At 40.6% G+C, this 24,487-nt stretch overlaps 1 protein-coding gene across 1 annotated transcript in view; it reads left to right on the top strand.

Annotated features, from left to right (window-relative positions):
* The first annotated feature begins 7,675 nt into the window (after positions 1–7,675).
* LOC126484739 (monocarboxylate transporter 2-like) overlaps positions 7,676–24,487 on the top strand; it is a 50,004-nt gene continuing 33,192 nt past the window's right edge. Inside the window, exons 1-3 of the mRNA XM_050108334.1 lie at positions 7,676–7,802; positions 11,224–11,367; positions 20,192–20,668. Coding sequence (XP_049964291.1) covers positions 7,676–7,802; positions 11,224–11,367; positions 20,192–20,668 — 748 coding nt within the window. The remainder of the gene's footprint in view (positions 7,803–11,223; positions 11,368–20,191; positions 20,669–24,487) is intronic.

Here is a 24,487-nt window from a genome sequence, read left to right as displayed (position 1 = left end):
CCCATTGAGCATGTTTGGGACTGGATGAAGCGTCGTCTCACGCGGTCTGCACGTCCAGCACGAACGCTGGTCCAACTGAGGCGCCAGGTGGAAATGGCATGGCAAGCCGTTCCACAGGACTACATCCAGCATCTCTACGATCGTCTCCATGGGAGAATAGCAGCCTGCATTGCTGCGAAAGGTGGATATACACTGTACTAGTGCCGACATTGTGCATGCTCTGTTGCCTGTGTCTATGTGCCTGTGGTTCTGTCAGTGTGATCATGTGATGTATCTGACCCCAGGAATGTGTCAATAAAGTTTCCCCTTCCTGGGACAATGAATTCACGGTGTTCTTATTTCAATTTCCAGGAGTGTATCATATCTGAAAGTTACTTCAGCCTAATTTCCCGGACGCAGAAAAATGTTCGCACCAGCTTCTCAAATTCCACTAATTTTCACAAGTACGTATGTTTATGAACTAGTGGTACACGGACAGTTAGCTAATGAGACCGGTGTGTACCGCCTTATGGAAGCAGCGCTTTGGAGGACGTGGGGCAACATGCGAAAGAGGATTAAGACAATCTAGTGGAACCTAATTTTTATTAATGTTAAGAAATATATCGGCTCAACCACTTGTTTATAGTGTAAAACACTAAAATTAATGCGTTTTGGCAGTCAAGCTTCCATCATCAGAATAATAAAAAATAAAAGGACCTGTTAAAACTCGCTAACATGGAACATGCACCAGGCACAATAAAATTGATAATAAAATTAAAACACCGTGGCTACTTCCCTTGTTGCATCCGTGTCTTCCAAGGTGGATCTCCACATAGTCGTCAAAATATAAAAAACTGTAAAATGGTGTCGCCTATGGTGTTCAACAAAGGAAGTAGCCACGATGTTTTAATTTTAATATCAGTTTTATTGTGCCTGGTGCATGTTCCATTTTACTGAGTTTTAACAGGTTCTTTTACTTTTTATTATTCTGATGATGGAAGCTTGACTTCCGAAACGCGTCAATCTTAGTGTTTTACACTATAAACAAGTTGTTGAACACCATAGGCGACACCATTTTAGAGTTTTTTATATTTTGACGACTATGTGGAGATGCACCTTGGAAGACACGGCTGCAACAAGGGAAATAGCCACGATGTTTTAATTTTATTATCAATTTTATTGTGCCTGGTGCATGTTCCATCTTAGCGAGTTTTAACAGGTTCTTTTACTTTTTATTGTTCTGATGATAGAAGCTTGACTTCCGAAACGCGTCAATCTTAGTGTTTTATACTATAAACAAGTGGCTGAGCCGATAAATTTTTTAACATTGACATCGACAACCACGTCCTCTCATCCAGTATGGACAAAATCTAATTTTTAATGTTTTTATATTTTGATCGTGAGGGCTTTGTGAAGTGCATTTTAAGTAGGATGAACTTAGAAAGCCGTATCATGGAAACCTGACTCCGAAAACATGTTGCTGTAGATTATTTTCATAATATTAATTGTTGTATGCTAAAATATTTATAACAAAAGACATAAACTTTCCTGTGCTGTACCAGCAATGGTAACAGTGCTTTAAGACAATGCAATTTAACGTCATAGGAGTGGAGAAAACGATTTTTCCATTTTTGATTTCCTGTCACGACAAGGTTCTACCTCAACATATGAAATCTGACAACCATGCTGGCTGGCCAGTAGCCACCCTGCCCGCCATCGGACACTAATGACATACCACCAGGGAAATCTGATAACTATGCTGGCTGGGCTAATATTCTCAGGTCATCACCGTGGATAGCTTTCTTGAATTACGACATCGCAGAGCCTCTGGTAATATCCCCTGGTCCGCCATCTCGGGTCGCAGTCTTGGATTATGACGTCATACAAACTATCCTTGAAATTCACAGCAGCAGAATAATGAACCATCTCTGATTTTTTTCATTTCTTATCAATCTATATTTAGGACAACCCACCTACTTCGACAGTGACACCGTAGCAGTGAAGGGAATCGTGTAGCAGAATTCAGCTATTTTGAATTTCGCACTATTCTCTGAGTCATCGATGATGTCACTGACGAAATCAGAAGAATGCAACAAGAACGACAATCTGGCAACTATGCACGCTGTTGCCAGAGCATCCTCAGCTGTACAACTGTTCGAGACTATTTATATACATATTCAACATTTGTCCAGATTTTTTTAATTTATTTATTTATTTTTTTATCGTGTGACTAGTGCCTCCCGTCGGGTAGACCGTTTGCCGCTTGCAAGTCTTTCGAGCTGACGCCACGTCGGCGACTTGCGCGTCAATGGGGATGAAATGATGATGATCAGGACAACACAACACCCAGTCCCTGAGCGGAGAAAATCTCCGACCCAGCCGGGAATCGAACCCGGGCCCGTAGAACTGACATTCTGTCGCGCTGACCATTCAGCTACCGGGGGCGGATTTGTCAAGGTAATAAACTTCTATTAACATTGTAGACCAGAGCTATAGGATGATGGATCCTCAGTCTTACTGTTCCCGGAAGTAGGTGTTCATCTGGAGTTGGTACCATCTTCGTAATCCGTTTCTGTAACCACCCTATGAGAGAAGCCTACCTTCCGTCGACTGTTACTGCCCCATGTTCACGTTTAGTGTTCGACTTCACTGCAGTGCCACAATGTCCCCGTGTTTCTTCTAGCAGTACCAATTCGTTGTAATTGTGGGTTGTCTGGTGCAATGAATGATCTTAGGCCCTGTTAAGTTTGTTTCTTGCTGTGTGTTCTTCATGTTTTACATTCTCCTTTCCAGTATTTTCTGTCGCCTGTCAGCCAAACACCTCACACTTTCGCTTTGAAAGTTGATCTGCAAAATTGTTCACATATATCCATATCTTCTCCCCTTGAACCATGGACTTTGCCGTTGGTGGGAGGGCTTGCGTGCCTCAGCGATACAGATAGCAGCATATGCCAAATAGCTCGGCAGATGATAAAGATATTGAAGAAATGTATGATGCGATGAAACAAATTATTCATATAATGAAAAGAGACAAAAATTTAAAAGCCGTCGGGACAGTAATTCGATAGTAGGAAAAGGAAGAGAAGGACAAGTAGTAGGTGAATAAGGAATTGAGGTAAGGAATGAAAGAATAAGCCGCCTGGTAGAATTTGCCCAAAGCATAACTTAATCGTAGCTGACGCTTGGTTTCAGAATCATGAAAGAAGGTTGTATACGTGGAAGAGGCCTGGATAAACTGGAAGGTTTCAGATAGATTATATAATGGTAAGAGAGAGATTTAGGAACCAGTTTTTAAGTTGTAAGACATTTCCAGGGGCAGATGTGGACTGTCACCACAATTTATTGGTAATGAACTGTAGATTAAAAGTGAATAAAGTGCAAAAAGGTGGGAATTTAAGGATATTGGACCTGAATAAACTGAAAGAACCAGAGAGTTCAGAGGGAGCATTAGGGAACGATTGACAAGAACGGGGGAAGAATGGGTAGCTTTGAGAGATGAAATAGTGAAGGCAGCAGAGGATCAATAGGCAAAAATACGAAGGCTAGAAGAAATGCTTGGGTAACAGAAGAGATACTGAATTTAATTGATGGAAGGAGAAAATATAAAAATGCAGTAAATGAAGCAGGCGAAAAGGAATAGAATCGTTTCAAAAATGAGGTCGACAGGAAGTGCAAAATGGCTAAGCAGGGATGGCTTGAGGACAAATGTCAGGACGTAGAAGCATATATCACTAGGGGTGAGATAGATACTGTCCACCGAAAAATTAGAGAGACCTTTGGACACAAGAGAACCACCTGTACGAATATCAAGACCTCACATGGAAAACCAATTCCAAGCAAAGAAGGGAAAGCAGAAAGGTGGAAGGAGTACGTAGAGGGCGATACAAGGGCGATGTACTTGAGGGCAATATTATGGAAATGAATGAGGACGTAGATGAAGATGAAATGCGAGATATGATACTGCGTGAAGTATTTGATAGAGCTCTGAAAGACCTGAGTCGAAACAAGACCCCGGGAGCAGACAACGTTCCATTAGAACTACCGTTAGCCTGGGGAGAGCCAGCCAGGACAAAACTCTACCATCTGGTGAGCAAGATGTGTGAGACCGAAATACTCTCAGACTTCAAGAAGAATGTAGTAATTCCGATAACAAATTAAGCTGGTGTTAAAAGGTGTCAGAATTACCGAATTATCAGTTTAATAAGTCACGGCTGCAAAATACTAACACGAATTCTTTACAGACTAATGGAAAAATTGGTAGAAGCCGACCTTGGGGACTATCAGTTTATAATTCGTAGAAATGTAACACGTGAGGCAATACTGACCTTACGACTCACCTTAGAAGAAAGACTAAGGAAAGGCAAATCTACGTTTCTAGCATTTGTAGACTTAGAGAAAGCTTTTGACAATGTTGACTGGAATACTGTCTTTCAAATTCTGAAGGTGACAGGTATCCAATACAGGGAGCGAAAGGCATTTGGCAATTTGTACAGATAACAGACGACAGTTATAAGAGCCGAGGGGTATGAAAGGAAAAAAGTGATTGGGAAGAGAGCGAAACAGGATTGTAGCCTATCCCCAGCGTTATTCAATCTGTATATTGAGCAAGCAGTAAAGGAAACAAAAGAAAAATTTGGAGTACGAATTCTAATCCAGGGAGAAGAAATAAAAACTTTGAGATTTCCCGATATCATAGTAATTCTGGTATAGGCACTAAAGGACTTGGAAGAACAGTTTAATGGGAAGGACAGTGCCTTGAAAGGAGGATATAATATGAACATCAACAAAAGCAAAACGAGGATAATGAAATGTAGTCGAATTAAATCAGGTGAAGCTGAGGGACTTAGGTTAGAAAATGAGACACTTAAAGTGTTAGATGAGTTTTGTTATTTGAGAAGCAAAATAACTGATGGTGGTCGAAGTAGATAGGATATGAAATGTACACTGACAATGTCGAGGAAAGCGTTTCTGAAGAAGGGAAATCAGTTAACACTGAGTATGGATTTAAGTGTCAGGAAGTTTCTGAAAGTATTTATATGGAGTGTAGCCGTGTATGGAAGTGAAACAATGACGATAAATACGAGGGTTGGAACTTTAATAGCGGCAACTACTTGTTTACAGCTCTTACAAAACAGATAAGTGTTTCAAAGTTTTACTGACCTTCAAAGTAGTCACCAGCATTGTGTATAACCCGTTGCCAGCTATGTGGAAGTCGTAGAATACTCTTGTGTTTACAGTTCGAACGGCGCGGTCTATTGCCCGGCGAATTTGTAGCAGTTCTGAAGCGAATGCCGTTAAGTGGTTCCTTCAGTTTAGAAATTTAGTTGAACTCACGAGGGCTTAAGTCAGGGGTGTGCGGTAGGTGGTATAGCAATTAGCAGCCCAATCAGTCAAACAAATCAGTAATAGCTTGCACTGTACGCGCTTGACAATCGTCCTGCAGAATGATGGTCAGGTAGTGCAGAAAGTTTTATCATTTCTGTCTCTATGATGGTTATTTTTTGGACCACAACCTACGCCCAGCTTAGAGACAGAAGTGATGATACTTTCTGCAAGACCTCACCATCATTTTGCAGGACAATCCTCAAACAAGTACAGCGCAAGCTGTTACTGATTTCTTTGACTGATGTGGCTGCTAAGTGTTATACCACCTACTGCACTTCCCTGACTTAAGCCCTTGTGAGTTCAAGTTGATTTGTAAACTGAAGGAAACACTTCACTGAATTCGCTTCAGAACTGCCCCAAATTCATCGGGCAGTAGACATCGACGATCGAACTGTCAGCACAATTGACACTGCTAAGAGTATCCTACGACTTCCACATTGCTGGCAACATGTTATACACAATGCTGGTGACTACTTTGGAGGTCACTAAAACTTTGAAACAAGTATCTGTTTTGTACGAGCTGTAAAGAAATACTTGCCACTACTAAAGTTACAACCCTCGTAGTTTAGAGAAGAAGAGAGTGGAAGCTTTCGAAATGTGATGCTACAGTATCATACTGAAGATTAGATGGGTAGATCACGTAACTAATGAAGAGGTACTGAATAAATTGGGAAGAAACGGAATTTGTCGGACAATTTGACTAGAAGAAGTGACCAGTAGGTAGGACATGTTCTGAGGCATCAAGGGATCACCAATTTAGTATTGGAGGCAGGCGTGGAGGGTAAAAATCGTAGAGGGAGACCAAGAAATGGTTGCAGTAGTTACTCGGAGATAAAGAAGCTTGCACGAGATAGAGTAGCATGGAAAGCTGCATCAAACCAGTCTCTAGACTGAAGACCACAACAACAACAACATCCATTAGCTCTCATCTCTTTGATTCAGTGCTCATTTTTTCTCACTGCTATACTTAAATTTGGATCTAAAATACTTCAGAATCATGTGGTCATATATTCCCTGTTCTCAGAAGCCACATACATTTACGAGAACTGGAAGATAGGAGAGCTAATGCTGGTAAGCTTCTTGACTTCCAGAAAGTTTTCGCTGCAATTACACAAAGCACATAGGTAAAAAAAAAAATCTGTACCTCGTTTGACTAGGCGATCATTGATCAGTTATTGGACTCAGTCATAATCTTCATAGGATAAAAAAAAAATCTGTATGTCGTTTGACTATGCGATCGTTGATTAGTTATTGGACTCATTCATAATCTTCAAGTATCTAGTAACAGTTGAAGGTGGAATGTCCACTTAAATGTTTGTCGGTACTGCATCCATTTTTATTGGAAGAATCATAATATAGAATAATTCAAACACGAAATAGATCGCTTTCATAACCATCGTTCAGTCAATTCTTAAATGTTGTTCGACTTTCTGTAACACTTTCCAAATTGTATGCACGGAAGAGACAGAAAATATTCGAAAAGGAGCTGTGAGTTTCTCTCATACTAGTTAGCATACTGTAAGCGAGAAGTGCTACAAGAATGGTCTTATGTATCGCAGAGAAGTTTACAAAATTCCGACAAACCATGTTCGAAAACAGGAAATACGTTACTTCTTCTTGATCATTACCGTTTAAATCAATACCATCCGGATTTATACGTAACGTTTTTCTTTTTTGCCAAGCATCATCCACGAATACAACAGGAAAGAGGAGGGGGCTGGGAGGGTCACTCTGATACGCTACACAGTGCATGCCATTCGCCTCTCACCGTACAGTAGCTTGCTGAAGGCGGATGTGGAGTCCATCGCCTAATCTTCCATAATTCCATAACCGAAAAGCAAATTGCCTGTAACGCGTTCAGCAATTCTTTTGTGTGTTAATACTCTTGATTATTCAAGGCAGTAATTTTGAGAACCGTGTAGTTACCACTGTTTGTAACCGTATATCTGTATACTTTCAACTAAACAATTATGAAACAGAATAGGTAGTGAGGTATAAAATTTGAAGGAACGGGATATAAATAAAATTATTAGAAAGTGGTAATTAGTTTTTATTTTACTTATATTGCTGCAAAGTAAGTCGTAAGTTATGTTTGGATTATCATAATGCCATAGCACTGATACAATCAAAAAATGAGTACTAGGCAAGCGACTGTAAACACCGCGACAAGTGGTCATTGTGTCCCAGTCAAGTTGTTACACGTGCAGTTTTCATTTTGTTATTCCTTGCCTAGCTACTCTTATCAGTCTCACCATTGTCATGAGGTCATCGTCATTGTGAGCACCACCTTGTTTTCTGTGTCACACGCCAGATGACGGGCCAGTCCCACGTATCCACATTCAGCCTGCTGTTTGGAGACAAGCTGCTGTCCCTGGGCCTGAACACGACCAGTGCTGCCGTCATCTTGAACTCTATGATGGCTGTCATGGAGTTCTCTGGTGAGTGTCTTACAAGCTTCAAGCTCTGCTGCAAGTCTTACCAATTGAAATTATTTTGGAAAACTCTTTCACTTTGGAAACTGAGTCTGCAGAGTATACATACAACAAGCGATATTTGGTTACAAAATACAAGAAGCTACAATGAGATATATATTAACAAATCTATGCTGTTCAGAATTCAGCTTTAATTAAAGCGAATTTCTTCATACAAGTCTTTCAGAACGATTTTTAACCCTTGCTGGTGAATTTTTGGATTACATAGAATCAATGCGCTATCACGGAGATGTTGGTGAAGAATGTCTGGAGACTGTCGAACATCATAAAATTTGTAATGATGCAATTTAAAGGAAATGTTCACAGAAGATGGTTTCTAATAGGGTATTCTAGAACTAAAGGTGTGTAGTGCAGTGGAAGACTGTCAGCTGCGACCCACTAACAAGAAACAGTCAGCAAGTGTGTAAATTTATTTGTGGTGGCAGCGATGTATAACGATATATTTACGTAATGTGTATACGTAAACATACAGTTATAAATGTCCCCGTTCGTAGTCGCTAATTATAACAATACGTTTACTTTTGTGCTGTAACATATAGCTATAATCATCGGTGGAAATATTTTTGCGAACGCCGACCGTGTGCGGCTGTTTCTTGTTGGATCGTCTGATCAGTCGGAAGTTGCATTGCAGAGGAGAGTAAATGCCTACTCAAAATATAATTATTTATGATAGCTCAGCATGAATTTCCTAAGGGACCGCAGTTTATCATGCATTTACCAGTAGAATATGGCGCGGAGAAAATGTTTCGCCGCATGCAACTTCCGTCCGATCTCGACGAAAGAATTCGTGACTGTGAACTCTCTATTTGGCAGAAACATAAAGAAAATTAAATAACTTCATAAAGGAGTGAGACATAGATTCTATAATAAATAAATAGTCCATACGCCAGTTCCATTTAACTCTGAATTTATGGCAATTAATAGATGTACTTACACTGCAATGAAGGATTTAACATGGATGCCGTTTTGACTGGCATTTCTCGTAATGAAAATAGTTCCTTTGACGTTTTCACAAACACGTCGCACAATAAACCTACTGCTATGCAGTATTGCACTTTCAGCATTGCACTTTTACTTTACACTAAAACAATATTATTTTTAACAACAATAATACGGCGGCAAGACATGCGCGTCCGACACAAGTTACAAGAGACAAGAGAAAAAATGAGTAACTGTTCATCCAGAATATCTCGTACATAAAAAAAAGTGTAAAAGTGTTCTTCTTCTGTCCGTTTTTCGCGCCGCGGTTTTCAAAGTCAATAACTCACTGCATCTCTGACGGCGCTGCGACAATAAGCAAGCTACGTCACAGGTCGTTCACCTTTTACATTCTCACAACATTATGTGCTGTCAATAGCTGTTGCCGCGCGACTGCTCGATTAGTGAATGATTTAAAATGATAAGGCAATCACATAATGTTACAGATGTCACAGTCCATTAGCTCGATGCACAAGATTTTTCGCTTTGTCATGTATGAGGTGATGGCAAATTTGGATTAGGATTGTATGGGGCGATCGAGTGAACATAGAGATAGGTGGATACCAGCCGAAGGCATTCTGTGCACATAAAGACCTGTTTTATCCGATTTGTGGACATGGGATAACATGCAGGAGTATCTTTGTTGTCCAGAAGCAAAGACTTTTCTATGGGTTCTCGTGATATGTTTCCTATAAGGTGAAAGAAGTTTGAAACTCAAGCATCACCAAAGAAAGTCAGAGTGACTACTTTATGAGTAGACGAGAGCGTTTTCTGCGTACAGCACAAGTTGAAAAACCGAAACGTACATGCCACAAAGATATTTCACACATAGTCAAACATAAATTATGCTACAGATTGTCCACAAGTTTGTATACCATTCTGTAGTACAGAGGGTGTATTTGGTAAGTAATCTGTAACGAATACAAATGAAAATAGTAATTTAGATACGAAAAATAAAGTCTGACCTAAAGAATAATATACATACTCTGTGATTGATCTGTGGCATCATCTGATGACTACAAATAAAATATTTTTGTGATCGCAAGTAATTAGTTTATATACTCTCTTTTTTGACTGTAATAGAAGTCTTGTTCTGACCACAGGTATTTCGTTTTATTTCGAAGAATCTTCAGCGGTCTCTACAACTATTTAGTTTTCTGTGATTTTACATCACTATTACTAAATATGAGAGTTGTTTACGATCTTAAGAAACAGGTTTGTAAGAAAACCAGATTGTTACAATGACCCCTGAAGATGCTTTGAAATAAAACGAAATGATAAGTATTTTACTACAACCGAAATGATAAGTATTTTACTACAACCGAAAAATCAGTTTATAACCTATATTACTTGTAAAATTGCGCCTGTACAAAAATGGAGGCCTAAAAATGAACAAGACAACGTCTTTGTGCCTATTTTTTATTCTGCTTTTATGTTTCGTAGCGCACACTCTGCTCTGTAAATTGTGTGAGTTATTTCTAACATGTGTGACTTTCTGTATGAGAAGATTAGAGGAAAAATGAAAGTCGCAACTTTACCACTAACTATTGCACCATTAATTACAAAACTGAGCATGTTTATACGTTACAGTAAAGGTAACGGAATAACAATGCAAATCAACAATTCCTTCATAAATACTATAATACATGAAAACATGCATTAGAGAATGGAAAACCTCCCGAAACGCGAAGTAGTAGAATTAAGTAAAAGAAAATCGGTAACAGCAGAATTAAAAATTATTTTATAAGAAAAAAAATTATTTTTAAAGGCGCCGACTTTCACCAACGATTTATAATGGATGGAATAAAAAATTAAATAGTTTTAGACTTGTATAGCTCTTGACTAAAAGCGACTGAGGATTTGAAGGTCATAAGCCGATCAGGCAAAGTAAAACAATGATTAAAGAAAACAAATGGAGATTGCAGTTATACGGCAAGCGCGCACGAGTATTCCGCTTTTGTCGATGACCAGTAAACAAAAGGAATAATTTGAGAGACGTAACGAAACCAAAACCATAAATCACGAATGTCGACTGCAAAAGTCGGGATACAAGGCCACACGAACTCCAAGTAACAGCAAGGTTGTATTCGGTTGACAGTAAAGGCGCTTGACGTCATAGTTTCCTGTAGTGCAAACAGGCGGCCCGACCCTATGTCCGCGCTCCGGCCGCTGATCCCGTCTAATGCCATGATGATAAAGACGCTCCTGTCCATCTCTGTGTTTGAGCCCAGAAAATAAATGAAACAAATATTGTCAGCAAAACTACTTTGAAAATTAATTACAATTCTTGACGGTTCCATCATAATTGATGCCTGTGATCGCTTAACGACAAATAATGTATGCTTCTTACGTATAAATTCCTAAATGCAACTATGTACATCTTTTCCAGGCATTGTCACAGGGCCACTGCTGAAGACATTCAGTATACGCCAAGTGGCTTTCAGCGGAGGCTGCCTTGTAGTGGCGGGGCTCGTTCTCACCAGCATCGCCAATTCTTTCATCCAGTTCATTATCACCTACAGCATCCTCTTGGGTTAGTGAGCCAATTTACTTACTTTGTCAAAACTTGTGCGATTATTTTCATTCCTCGCAGTTACCTCTGTCCATTAATGTTTCCTTGCCCATCTTACCTTTCCTTATTATTTTCCTCTTTTCTTTATTGTATTTTTGTCCTGTCACTCTTTCGTTAATCTCGTCTAATTTCGTAATGTGTCCGTCGTCCATCCTGAAGTGACTATTAGCGCTCCATTTGGAATGGAATGAGCTGAAATCGTTTTCATTTTGCTTAAGGCAGTTTCATGAGTATCAGACTAAAGCCAGTACGAACAAAGTACTTAGCGTGTTGGACGTATTTTGGTCTTTCATTTTAGTCCACCGACTACATTTCGAATTCATTCGCTGGACACATTATTAAGAGAAATTTTGTGTAATTCGTGAGTCAGTGGAGTATTCTGTTTCTACATGAGGTGTCTGTTCTTTCAGACTCATAGGATCCCATCAATTCCCATAAGAGTTAGAGCTTGGTGTGCATCTGCACTGAAGGTATCATAGGCCATCTTCGCATTAATTATACATGTGGCGCCTATTCTTTCTGTCATTTCCAAAATGACGGTCATCATTTTGATCCTTCAGCATCTACGAATCAAGACACAAACAATTAACGACATTAGCTGCCAGTCGGCCATGATCGTGTCTGTTATTTAAGAGATGGCCATAAGAAAAGAAGCCACATACATAATTCAGGCGAATATGGCAAATGATACATTCAGTGTAGATGCAAACAAGCTCGAACACTTATGGGAATTGCCGAGATGCTTTGAGTAATACAGCTGATGGATTGTGGCACTACATCATTAGTATGTAGATAAGTTGAGAATTTAGGTGTGACGGGAGGCATGCTGGGGTATCCCGTGTGACTGTGGCGACTGAGAGCGGGCTTGAATCCCAGTCTGGTACAAATTTTCAACTTGTCCCGTTGACATAAGCCAATGCCCCTTGGTAGCTAATGTCGTCAATTCCTTTGTATCTTGTATTCTGTTTGCTTAAAGACGGCTGTAAATAAGTGCAGTGGGCACTATGCTCTAAAAAGAAACTGTTTGTCACCGGTGATGATACATTCTGTGACGGACAGGCCATGGATGGTGTTTAACTATGACCGCATGTTAGTAGTGTGAGGCCTGATACCATGTGCTTGGAAGACCACACTGATCCAGAGAAGCACCTTACGCAGCGTATGATACAATTAGACACGTAGACTTTAACAGAAGTAATATTATTTTGGTTAGATTTCGTTTGCTCCTTGGGCGTCTGACTACATGGGATGTAGTAATGGGCTACCGACTGCCAGTACAATCAAACTGAAGTTAAATACCGACGTATTGTGTCTGTGGATGCCATTACGTGAGTGCCATAAGATCCATGGGCAACTATGTCTCCACACAATTCTCGCTGTATTTCGACCTCATCATTACATTGCCATCCCATATTTTGGTCGTCCGCATACATACACCCGACCTGCTTTTGATACACAAGGTGAATGATAACTCTCAAAGCCAAGTTGCAGTTTTCCTATCGTTGCTGGTCTAAGCTACATGTCTTCGGCACTATTTAATTTTTGCTAACGCCTTACTGATAGTGGTTTGAGGTTCTGTGACTGACATCAGTGTTCCGATTTTCAACTTTCGAAGCTCAATGTGCATTATGATAACAATAACAAGCAGTAAGTGTTACATTCACTTTTTTATTTTTATCGATTACCTCCATCACAGATGAAACCTGGTTGGCTAATAGCGTAGCGTTCTTTGAACGCGTCAAAAATAGCAGACTTTCTTAACCTTTTTCAAGTAAAATAAAAGGTAATGCCAAATCTGAGGATATATTTTTATTCCTTGTACCATTTTTGTGTCCACATCCGATGCTCGCAGTGACGACACCACAAGGTGGAAGATCCCCTTGCAGCCGGGATATTGGTCCTCGGCTGGAATTCCCGATGCCCTCCCCCCCCCCCCCTCCCCTCTTTGGACCCGTAACAAAATAATTTTTGTTGGCCATTTTCAATATATTTTGCTTGAGCACACATAGGATAATTGAAAAATATGACATTCTAACAAAACTATGGCGTGTTGAAACAAATCTCAGTTTATTCATCCACAAAATCGAGACAAAAGTTTGCACCGAAAACAGACTTACGAAGACATCACAAAACGGCTACGTACGCTGATAGAGAATTCAATTTAAAATTCCAGCATCAAATACCGATCAAAACTGTATACACCGTTCCGAATCAATGCTTCCCCCTAATTTGAAAAATCTGTTCTCAAGAAAAACGCATTTAAACTTTTGGGCTAGATTTGTGGTAGCTGAGTTAACAGTCAGCGATCCCTGGACTATAGAGTTATCCTTCCAGATCCCAAAGGAGGTCCTCGTCCAACTTCTTCATGACCATGGTGGTCCTACGCGCCGCTTTGGCAGCTTCTGTCATATGCTGCTCCGGTCGCTCGATACATTTTCGTTCTCTTTCTCGTACAAGTTGTAACAGACTGGTCGGATCTCAGATTTGAGTATGTCCATTATTCCGTAATGTCTGTTAGTCTATCGTTGAAATTACATGCTGCCAAATTGATAGCGATGTCGACAATTTTTTTCCCGCACTGAATGACTTTCAGAGACAGTGTTTGAAAAATAGCGTTCAGTCAAAGTGAGTTTGGAAGGTAAGAGATACTGGTAAAAGTAAATCCGTGAGAGTTGGTCGTGAGTTGTGCTGGGATTGCTCAGTCGGTGAACACTTGCCCGCGAAAGGCAAAGATCCCAACTTCGAATCCACGTCCGGAATAGAGTTTTAATCTGTCTGGAAGTTTCAGTGTGTTAATGATTTGGTACCGAGCCAGAAGTCCATTTGAACAGTCGGAGAAGCTGAGTTAATGCCAAAGGAGGTCGTCAATGTAGTCGTACAATAGAATGACGGATCGCGACAAAATAGCACTTCATTTGTATTTTGCAGCATTCACGTTGTTTCGCAGTATTTAGCTATTTTGTTTGTTATCTATCGCCAGCGTTATGTGATGTGTCGACGTCTTAAAATCAACCTTATCTGCACGATAAAGTTATTTCTAGTCACATGTTGGCTTTTGGTATTCACGTAGGTTGTTGTAACTTTGGGTCTGCAAGTCAGTTTTAGGTCTCCATGTCAAACGTGCGTGCTCGTCTTCTTACTTTCTATTCATGTTACTTTGATTACCTACAGGTCTCTTGAGCACGACAGAGTAACATAAAACCAAGAAACCAATTATTGCTGCAAGACAATGCATTCATTTCACATGCCTAAAACTGTTCGTGGCATGCTGTTCTTTTGTACGTTTCAGTGATACTCATCGATCTTCTCTTGAGTGTCTTTCTTTAACATATCGCACCCTGGGAAAAAAGTGACACAAGTAGAAAAACAGCATCTTTAGTTTATGTCACTGAAAAAATTGTGGTAATTCCCCCAATATGTACGAAAAATATAAAGCCATTTACTGCCACCAATACTTACTTGAAATTTAAGGGAAGCTTACATTATTTCAATATAAGTTTTATGGAATTAATTCTTTAATTCGAGTTTTCTCAAGTACTGTATTTTTGCCTTATGTCTCTGTTATTGCCTGGTTGCGATATAGAGTTTGTACCAGCATGTTTGTCTTATATCAGGGAATTTTTTCCTAGGTCCTCTTTTACATACAAGGTGTTGGGCGTATAGGTATAGATATTTTGATCACTGATGTCTTAATATGTACCCACTTCTGTGTTTTAGTTGCTTTTTCTTGGTGATCAACAGTCTTCCTACAAACACGTAACATAATTTACTACTTGATGTTTTCTGAATGTTCATAACTGTGCCACAAAGAGCACTATTCCTGTCACTAGAATACCTGACCTGCTGCCACGCAGAAAACAGACATTAGTGACTTGCCTGTGCAACGCGTACTCAGAAGTACTAAGCAACCTAAAAGCATACCGCTCATAATATAATTATTTGTCTGAAAATGAACTAAATAATGATGCAACGTCCTTCACTAGTCCCCAAAAGAAATACCTGCTCTTATACCTCTAACATCCCATACATACATAGGAGGTGATCAAAAAGTTTCCATTTACTGGATTGCTGGAGCGTATATGCAACATAGCGCAACTCTGATGCACTTACATAAGCGCTGACATGTAGGCTAATATGGCATTCAAGTCTTTCTCATGTCAGTGTGGTAGATGTGGAAACATTAACGATGGCAACATTATCACCAAATGTGTCCAAACAGGACTAACTTGCTGCTATTCTTTTCTTGGCTGCTGAAGGACATACTCTGGCAGACATCCATCATAAAATGAAAAACGTGCATGGGACAGCACGTGTGTACGAAACAACCATCGTGGAATGGCACGCCAAATTCTGTGCTGGTCTTAATTCAGTGTGACTCAAACGTGACACACTCGAGCACCTACCCTGCAGGTCTGATCTCTCCACATGCGAATATCACGCCTTCAGTCCTTTAAAAGAGACCTTGAAAGGTCAAAGATTCTTATCAAGCGATTGTGTGCAGCAAACAGATGAAGACTTCTTCGCACAGCTCTACACAGTATTTTACCAAATAGGTATCTTCAAGCTGGTGTGTCGGTGGGATGATTGTCTCAGTTCTCGTCGTGGTTGTGCCTGTTTGTGGTACCGATTCTGGACTGCACAGCCTCTGAAAGGAAACTTGTTATCAGCACTTATATGTCTGTCAGTGACTATGCAGCAATTACTCGCCAGCCTATGGTAATCAACAAAAAAATATTGAATAGCTCTACCATCCAAAACCACATCGTTAAAATACAGAGCTAAGGAGGTAAGTCAACTGGAAATGTATTCAAATCAGGTAATTATACTGTGTAACAAAAATAGTAAAACAACCACAATACCTGACTACATGTCAATGTTACTTCCCACATGTACACTCTACTGATGGTACGTTAATGATTAAGAGTTGCAATCCTCTGTGACATGTAGAATGGATACCACAAGAAATTAGTGTTGTTCCCGTATACTATTGTCACCAGACATGGTAACATGTACAAGGGACGTGAACAGCCTCATCTGCCGAGTAATCATTGTGAAACACATGAGGATACCGTGCACTCGTGTGATTCAGTGTTGTTAGCACCTGACAAAATCTGAACTGGTCCGTATTGTGAGTATCCATTTTTCCAGCTGGTCGAATGGTGCAATATTCAGACACACAAGAGCATTTGGATGTGACAGTTGCCCGATGTGGAACTGCATCCAATGTCTGGAGGGGCACAGCGGTGTTACTAGCTCTAAATAACAAAGGTGTCAAAAATCAAAACGCTTAAGGCCACTCAAAATGTAGTTTAAAAGGAGCCATCTATCAATAATTGAGAAAGACCTACAAAAGAATAGTACCAAGAACCGCTATAAATTTTATAATCCTTTGAAATAAAGTTTTCTAACTTACCAAGCACCAAATTGTGCTTCTAAATTGAAAATGGTACATTAAGTGTAAAAAAATCAAGGAAACTGTGAAATATTAGCAAGATATTTCAAGCCTTTGTTAACTCGTGAAGAACCTAAAGAAAAATTTCTGGGACATAGTCACTTGCAGAAATTCAGAATCTCCTAGCATGACTGGAAACCAAAAATATCATTAAAGATCTGAAGAATAAAAAATGCCCATGGGGAGAATTCAGTAACTCGTGCAATGTAGAACACTTCAAATGCTAGCAGAGTCAAGAAAGGACACGGATTCTTTCAAAATGCTTGGAAACAGAAGCTAAACCAGAAATTTGGAGAGCGGCATTAATTCATCCAATTCACAAGAAAAGATATAAATCTGACCCTCAACAACTAAAGAGGAATCCCTCTTCTACCAGTGACTAACAAAATTGTTTCAAAAGATTTACAAAACAGGCTTGAAAGCCAACTAGATCAGCGATTAGAACAGAGCCAAGGAGTGTTCAGAATAGGACGATCTTCTGTAGAACCTATTTCTCTCTGCGGCTCTCTGCAACGACCTGGGGCAAGTCTCTTCATCTGTCTTCCTGAAGCAAGTGTCTTCTGAATATACTGTCCCAAACTTAGCTATTTTTTTTTCTAATGAGATTTTCACTCTGCAGTGCTAGTTCTGCAAGGTTAGCAGAAGCGCTTCTGTTAAGTATGGAAGGTAGGAGATGAGGTACTGGCAGAATTGAAGCTGTGAGAACCGGTCGTGAGTCGTGCTTAGGTAGCTCAGTTGGTAGAGCACTTGCCCGCAAAATGCAAAAGTCCCGATTTCGAGTCTCAGTCTAGCACACAGTTTTAATCTGCCAGGAAGTTTATCAACGCACACTCCGCTGCAGAGTGAAAATCTCATTCTGGAAATAAGTCAATTGCAATCACAAAAGACAGAATCACAAATGCGAAATGCAAAATTAAATTTTTAGGTGAAACTAACGAAGTTTTGAGATCAAAACTGTTGTAAGACAAGAATATGGATTAAAATCATTGCACTTCAAGAGAGTACTAAAAATGGTATTCAGAAAATTGAAGAAGAGAGTAGAAGAAGAAGGAATTTAAAAAAAAATCATTATTAACAGAAAAAGGGATAATCTGAGAAATGATTGTTTGACTTTTGCAGAAGATCTTGCCTTCTTAGCTGAACGTATAGAAGATGCAACAGCACATTTATATCTCCTAAACAAGAGAGACACCGAAATACATGTAAGTTGATAGTGGAAGAATGGAAAAGGCTACAGCATTTAAATTTCTAGTTGAAATAATGCTAGAATGTTTTTGAACAAAGAAGCTGACTTAGTAAGGGCAAGGAAAGTGGAAGTGACTTTTACATTAACAGAAGTCTTGTGAAACATGAAATCTTTGTCGTTGATTGCAAACCTCTGCTACTGCAACGCCGTCATTAGACTAGAATACCGTTTTGCTGCAGAATGCCTTTCGATAAATACAGAGTAACAATTAGATAAAATAGAAGAGAAGGAAAGGAAAACATGAAAGCCTTGGGACCAAACCCCGACAGTAGGAAACGGAAATTAAGAGGTAATAAACAATTTATGAAAGAATAGAAAGAATATGAGGCACAATGTGAAAGAGAAGTGTTTTATGTTATGGGCACCTGAAAAAGCTTGAAGAGAAAAGAATAACAAACAGAATTTTCAACCTTTTTGGCAGAGACCCAAAAAAATCAATAACTTGGATCACGGAAGTTAAAGCAGACCTGGGGAAAACATAACTAATGGAGGAAGAAAAAGGAAATGGAAAAAAATTCAGAGTTTCAAGGAAAAAAAAGTAAAAATTAGCAAACCGAGCGTTATAAGCACGTGAAAACAGCACTTCGTTATATTTTATAGTTATGAACATAATCTGGATGGCCTTGGTTCCTCACCCTGTAATTTTTTGTTGTCCTTGCACAACACATATATCTCTGTCCACTGTACGTCAAATAGCAGGGATACAGTAATTGGTTCAGTAAAACGGTCATGAGACGCTCGCTCAATGGGAAAGCTCCCTTGGACTGATACGTCGAGGTAAACATTGGTACATGGTCAACAGCTGCAGTTAGGCTGAGAACCACATAGTACAGTGCAACCGACTTGCGAACAGTGCACAGATAGATCTCGTCTGACGGTTGTTAACATGGGACCGACTGGAGATACTCTTACGTTTGGTGTCAACAGCGAACGACAGAGGAACCTACTGTCCAACGACGTGTTACGGCTGGTTCACCTGCAGCTTCAACAAGACAATGCATTGTGTTGTTGCGCCCAACGTTTTCTAGCATCCGCTATGGTTCCTGAGACATTTTAGAATGGATTGCAGGACACACTATCGACATGACGGTGACTGTAGTACTTGACATCTCATGTGATCTCAGTGTGTCACGCATTTTTTCGACATGTTGGAGAGGTGCTTTTCTTGGACCCAGATTTAGCACGGTCCGTGTGACTTGTTGAGGGTGGTTGAGTAGTCGTGGATTAGGTTGGTTTTTCCAACGCTTTCTTTGAGTTGATACAGCGATGTAAAGCTGCTATTATCAGGACGAAATGAGATGTTACATGTCCTCTAGACAGGTGTATGTAATTTGGGTGTTCCTTTTTTATTCTCAGGGTATTTTATCAGTCTTCCCGCTAGTTTCATCTTATCCACCACGACTTCTTCTCATGTGTCCACTTCTTCATCTCAGAGTAGCATTCAACGTCCTGAGCTAGTTGCTGGCTGTATTCCAGTGGCTGCCTTTCCGTACACTTTTTCTCTTCTACAGCTTCCACTATTACTATGAAAGATTTTCCCTGATATACTGATATCCATATTCTGTCGACATCTTCGCAGTGTTCCCCACACGCTTTTAATTTCTCAGATTCTTGTCAGGACCTCGAAATTTAATATTTAATCAGTCGACTTAGTTATCAACGCCCTTCTTTAGCACCAAATGTCAAATACCTTGTTTCTCTTCCTTCCAGGACTGCCAACAGTCAACGATACATTTCTATACACTGCTGCGCGCTAAGCGTTAATTTTCAGAAATTAAAATAAGGCCTATATTTGATAGTGGAATTATTTTATCTAGGAACAAAATCTTTGTCTATGCTAATCTGTTTCTAATACCCTCCTTGCTTCTTGGCAGCAACTGAAAATGTATGATGATTAATTTTTCTCATTATTTGTTTTCAATTTTACAAACAGCTTTACTGTCTTTCCAGATACAGGCTTTCTAAAAGGTTTTGTAATAAATAAAATAAAACAGTTTATTGGTTGTTTCAATCCGCTGGTAGATAGAGATTTTATGTTGGGAACACATCAGGTTCAGAGTTACCTACGTTCGCTTCACATTGCACAGGTCTTGGCAGTGGTCTGTTCGCGCCCTCTGCCTTCTTAGCAGTCAAAATGTACTTCCTGAAGGCACGAGGGCGCGCCGTCGGCATATCTACAGCGGGTATCAACCTGGGCCAGATGGCGATGCCACACCTGGTGCGTTTCCTGCTGGAGAACTACGGCTTCAGCGGCGCCATGCTGGTCCTGGGAGGCGTAGCCATGCACCTTCCTGCCGGCAGCCTCCTCTTCCACCCGCTTGAGTGGCACGCCGAGCGCCGACCAGTTGCCAGCGAGCTGAAGCCGCTGAAAGTGGAGCCAGGCGGGGCCACGAGTGGCGCTGCTGCAGATGTAGAGTCGGCCAAGGTTGAGCGACCGTGGCGTGACACGTCCGTGGCGTCGTTAGCTGCCTCAGAGCTGGGCGACATGAGCACAGCCATGTCTGTCGACCACAGCAAGCGTCTGCCTCCAACTAGCAAAGAGGACTCAAGCCAAGTCCAGCACAGTGAGTATCGGCGTACACACTCCTACCTACGAAATACTAAAACCTTATTGACTAGGAAGCTGCACTCAGCTGTTGCAGTTCCATGAGCTTTTGCAGAGAACAGTTGGTCAACTGCTGCCTTAGGTGACCTCGCCGTTATATAGCTATTCTACCAGCTGTTCATCGTAGTGCTCAGACCTTCATCAAATTAAGCAATGCCTCCACTGCCTCTGCTGTGCTTATTTGAAACTTGTCGTCATTACTGAGAAAGGATTCCAGTATCTGCTTTTGTTGTGCCAATGTGATGACGCAAATGCGACTTAATGCAGTTCTTTGACCGTTTTCGAAGGGAAGATCTGACGCAACTGACTTCTTCGGATAACCTCTGTGGAAAAACCTCTTAAGTTCCATCCAGTATTGGTCTATACTATGTACTGTCTGCCTAAGATCCTAGTGACCACTCTATACTTGCAAACTTGGGCACTGGATGAATACAAGCATTTATATTCTTAATTGCTTCATATTTACACCACTGTCATGCTAACTGTTCACAAAGTCTTGGTACACACTTCTGACATGTTGATACCAATGCTCAATCTGCCTGTAGCGATTGTTAACAAACAGCATTAATCATTCAAATTCACATTACTCAATTCATCATCATCTTCGTTTCCCCTCTATCCTACATCTGGTTGGGTTGGGATATCAGTGGTACTTGGCCACTTTACTCGGCCTTTCTACCATTTATGTAAATGCACACGTCGTATGAAGTTCATTCAAGTACAAAATGGCTCTGAGCACTATGTGACTTAACATCTTAGGTCATCAGTCCCCTAGAACTTAGAACTACTTAAACCTAACTAACCTAAGGACATCACACACATCCATGCCCTAGGCAGGATTCGAACCTGCGACCGTAGCAGTCCCGCGGTTCCGGACTGAAGCGCCTAGAACCGCACGGCCACCGCGGCCGGCTCATTCAAGTACAGCTTCCCAATACATATCAACTACTGAATCCTTCCTGCCAAAACATGAGTTTTTATGTGTGTGTAGTATGGTCATACCGGGTGATCAAAAAGTCAGTATAAATTTGAAAACTCAATAATGTAGATAGAGAGGTAGAAATTGACACACATGCTTGGAATGACATGGGGTTTTGTTAGAACCAAAAAAAAGTTCACTAAATGTCTGACAGACGGCGCTAACTGCTACCGTGACGGGTGAGAGGTACGCCGATATGTTACAGAATCGCATCATCCCCAGCCTGGCTGATAAACACCTGCTGGAACGTACTATGTTTATGCAGGATAGCGCTCCACCCCATATTGCTAGATGCGTGAAATACCTCTTGCGCGCGTCGTTTGGTGATGATCGTGTGCTCAGCCGCCTCTTTCGTCATGCTTGGCCTCCCAGGTCCACAGACCTCAGTCAGTGCGATTATTGGCTTTGGGGTTACCTGAAGTCGCAAGTGTATCGTGATCGACCGACATCTCTAGGGATGCTGAAAGACAACATCCGACGCCAGTGCCTCACCATAACTCCGGACATGCTTTACACTGCTGTTCACAACATTATTCCTCGACTACAGCTATTGTTGAGGAATGATGGTGGACATATTGAGCATTTCCTGTATAGAACATCATCTTTGCTTTCTCTTACTTTGTTATGCTAATTATTGCTATTCTGATCATATGAAGCGCCATGTGTTGGACATTTTTTGAACTTTTGTATTTTTTTGGTTCTAATAAAACCCCATGTCATTCCAAGCATCTGTGTCAATTTGTGCCTCTCTACCTACATTATTCCGTGATTTATTCAATTTTCAAATTTATGCTGACTTTTTGATCACCCTGTATTTCGACGTCATCTTATTGTCTGTGTACCCCATCACGTTACCCAGATAGTCCGACACTGCACTCTAGCCCCAACACACTGAACGTTTTCTACTTCAGTTACTAATCGAGTCACTCTCAGTTGCTAAGCCAACAGTCACATGCTTAGACTCACTAGACACCAGATTATATATACTTGTGAATAGCAGTATTCTGGGAGTTGATGAAGTTCTGGCAGCGATTGCTGTGAAGGTAGTACCAGGAATGGTGAACCAGGAAGACTGCCTGTGGACTGCTGCTGCTGTGGTGGTGCAGACAACTGTATGTTGAACACCTTTGTGCCCTGGGCGGGTCAGAGATCTTTAGTACTGTTCTAAAAATAGATAACAAAATGAAAGTGTAGCCAAATATATTAATAAATGAATAATAACAACATTATTATAAATAACTGATAATCAAGAACTTACTTTCAAATTTAACAGTCCTTTTCTGCTTTCTGCTCTGGCTGGAGGTAAAGGGTAGTCGCTGCTGATGGTGATTCACGGAGATCCTCTTGCTGTGATGCACAGACTCACATGGAATTGGTTAGTTCGTTTAAATAGCTGGGTGTAACAATTTCTTGGAAAATGAAATGGGACGATCACACAGGCTCAGTCACAAGTAAAGCAGGTGGTGGACTTTCGTTCACTTGTAGGATATTAGGAAGAAGAAAAAAGAAAGGAAGGAACTCTAGAGTTTAATACTCTCTGATAATGAGGTCATTAAGGACAGAACATAAGCTTGGATTAGGGAAGGACGGGAAAGGAGACTGGTCAGGCCTTTTCAAAGGAACCATCGTGGCATTTGCATTAACTAGTTGGGGGAAATAATCGAAAACCCAAATCTGGATGTCTGAGGTCGGCTTCGAACCCTCATCCTGCTGAATAAGAGTACTGTGTGCTAACACCAACACCACGTCTTTCAGTAAAATTACTAGGTAAATCCTATCAGTCTACAAAGGAGATTGCTTACAAATGACTCTGGCCAACCAATGAATGACATTGCTAACGAGAAAGCTCTTAACAAAGTGCGAATCAGTTTTAAACAATACAATAAATCAGAGCGCATACATGAGAAAGCACAAATGAGAAATCAAATCACCTTGATACCTAGTAAAATAATACTCTATAAACCTCTTGCCTCTACGGAACGCTCAGCTTTCTTAAAAGAGAAAAACGAAAATACAAAATGTGACAGCGTTAACCTAATAAACAGAATCAACGATCAACGCATTACCTAACTGAGATCAAAACCTTGCAATCAAGGCAGGACCAGTTAACACATGAAACAACAGCCACTTGCATATCAACAGAAGAACCTAAAGGAATCTAATCAAAGATGTTGTTCCAGAATCTAACCATAAAATGCACCCAACTATGACAGACTCCTTAAGCACATACCAGACAGACAATAGACCGATACAGGTACAATCCACAGCATGACATTAACGAAACGTAAATCCCATAGCAATGACACAAAGGAAAGGAACAACGGTAATAGGCAAACATATCCATAAGGATAAAACTCAATCAGATACAGCACTTCTTTACAAATTCCAGGCCTAGCAGCAGTCTCGCTGCATTTCATTAACGTAAACCTCTGGTTACTTAAGTATGTCAGCATAGGCTAAACGGTTTGGACGACAAAAAGCAGCAGAAGCCTTCGCTACACAGTGCTGTCCACATGCCGTAATGCAAGCTATACTTCAGCTAGCGCATCCCTACTCCCAGCGACACTGTGTCCTTTGAACATACGAAGGCAAGCACTATATCCTGCTTCTGCCAGAATGATGCCACAGGTCGGCTGGAAAGCACACTCTATCTAGACTGTCCGTCAGCCGAACCGTCTTGCTGCTGTTCCGCGTTTCCAGCTCCGTCTCCAAGTGGAGGCTCTCCAGCTCCAACTGTTTCTACTTTTGATGGCCAATTCCAACTCACAAATCATCTGTCTGTCCTGTTGGTGACAGCAA

Source organism: Schistocerca serialis, chromosome 6 (genome assembly GCF_023864345.2).
Source record: "Schistocerca serialis cubense isolate TAMUIC-IGC-003099 chromosome 6, iqSchSeri2.2, whole genome shotgun sequence".
Lineage (NCBI taxonomy): Eukaryota > Metazoa > Arthropoda > Insecta > Orthoptera > Acrididae > Schistocerca > Schistocerca serialis.
Note: the sequence above shows the minus strand (reverse complement) of the source record. Positions and strands in the feature narration are given on the sequence as shown.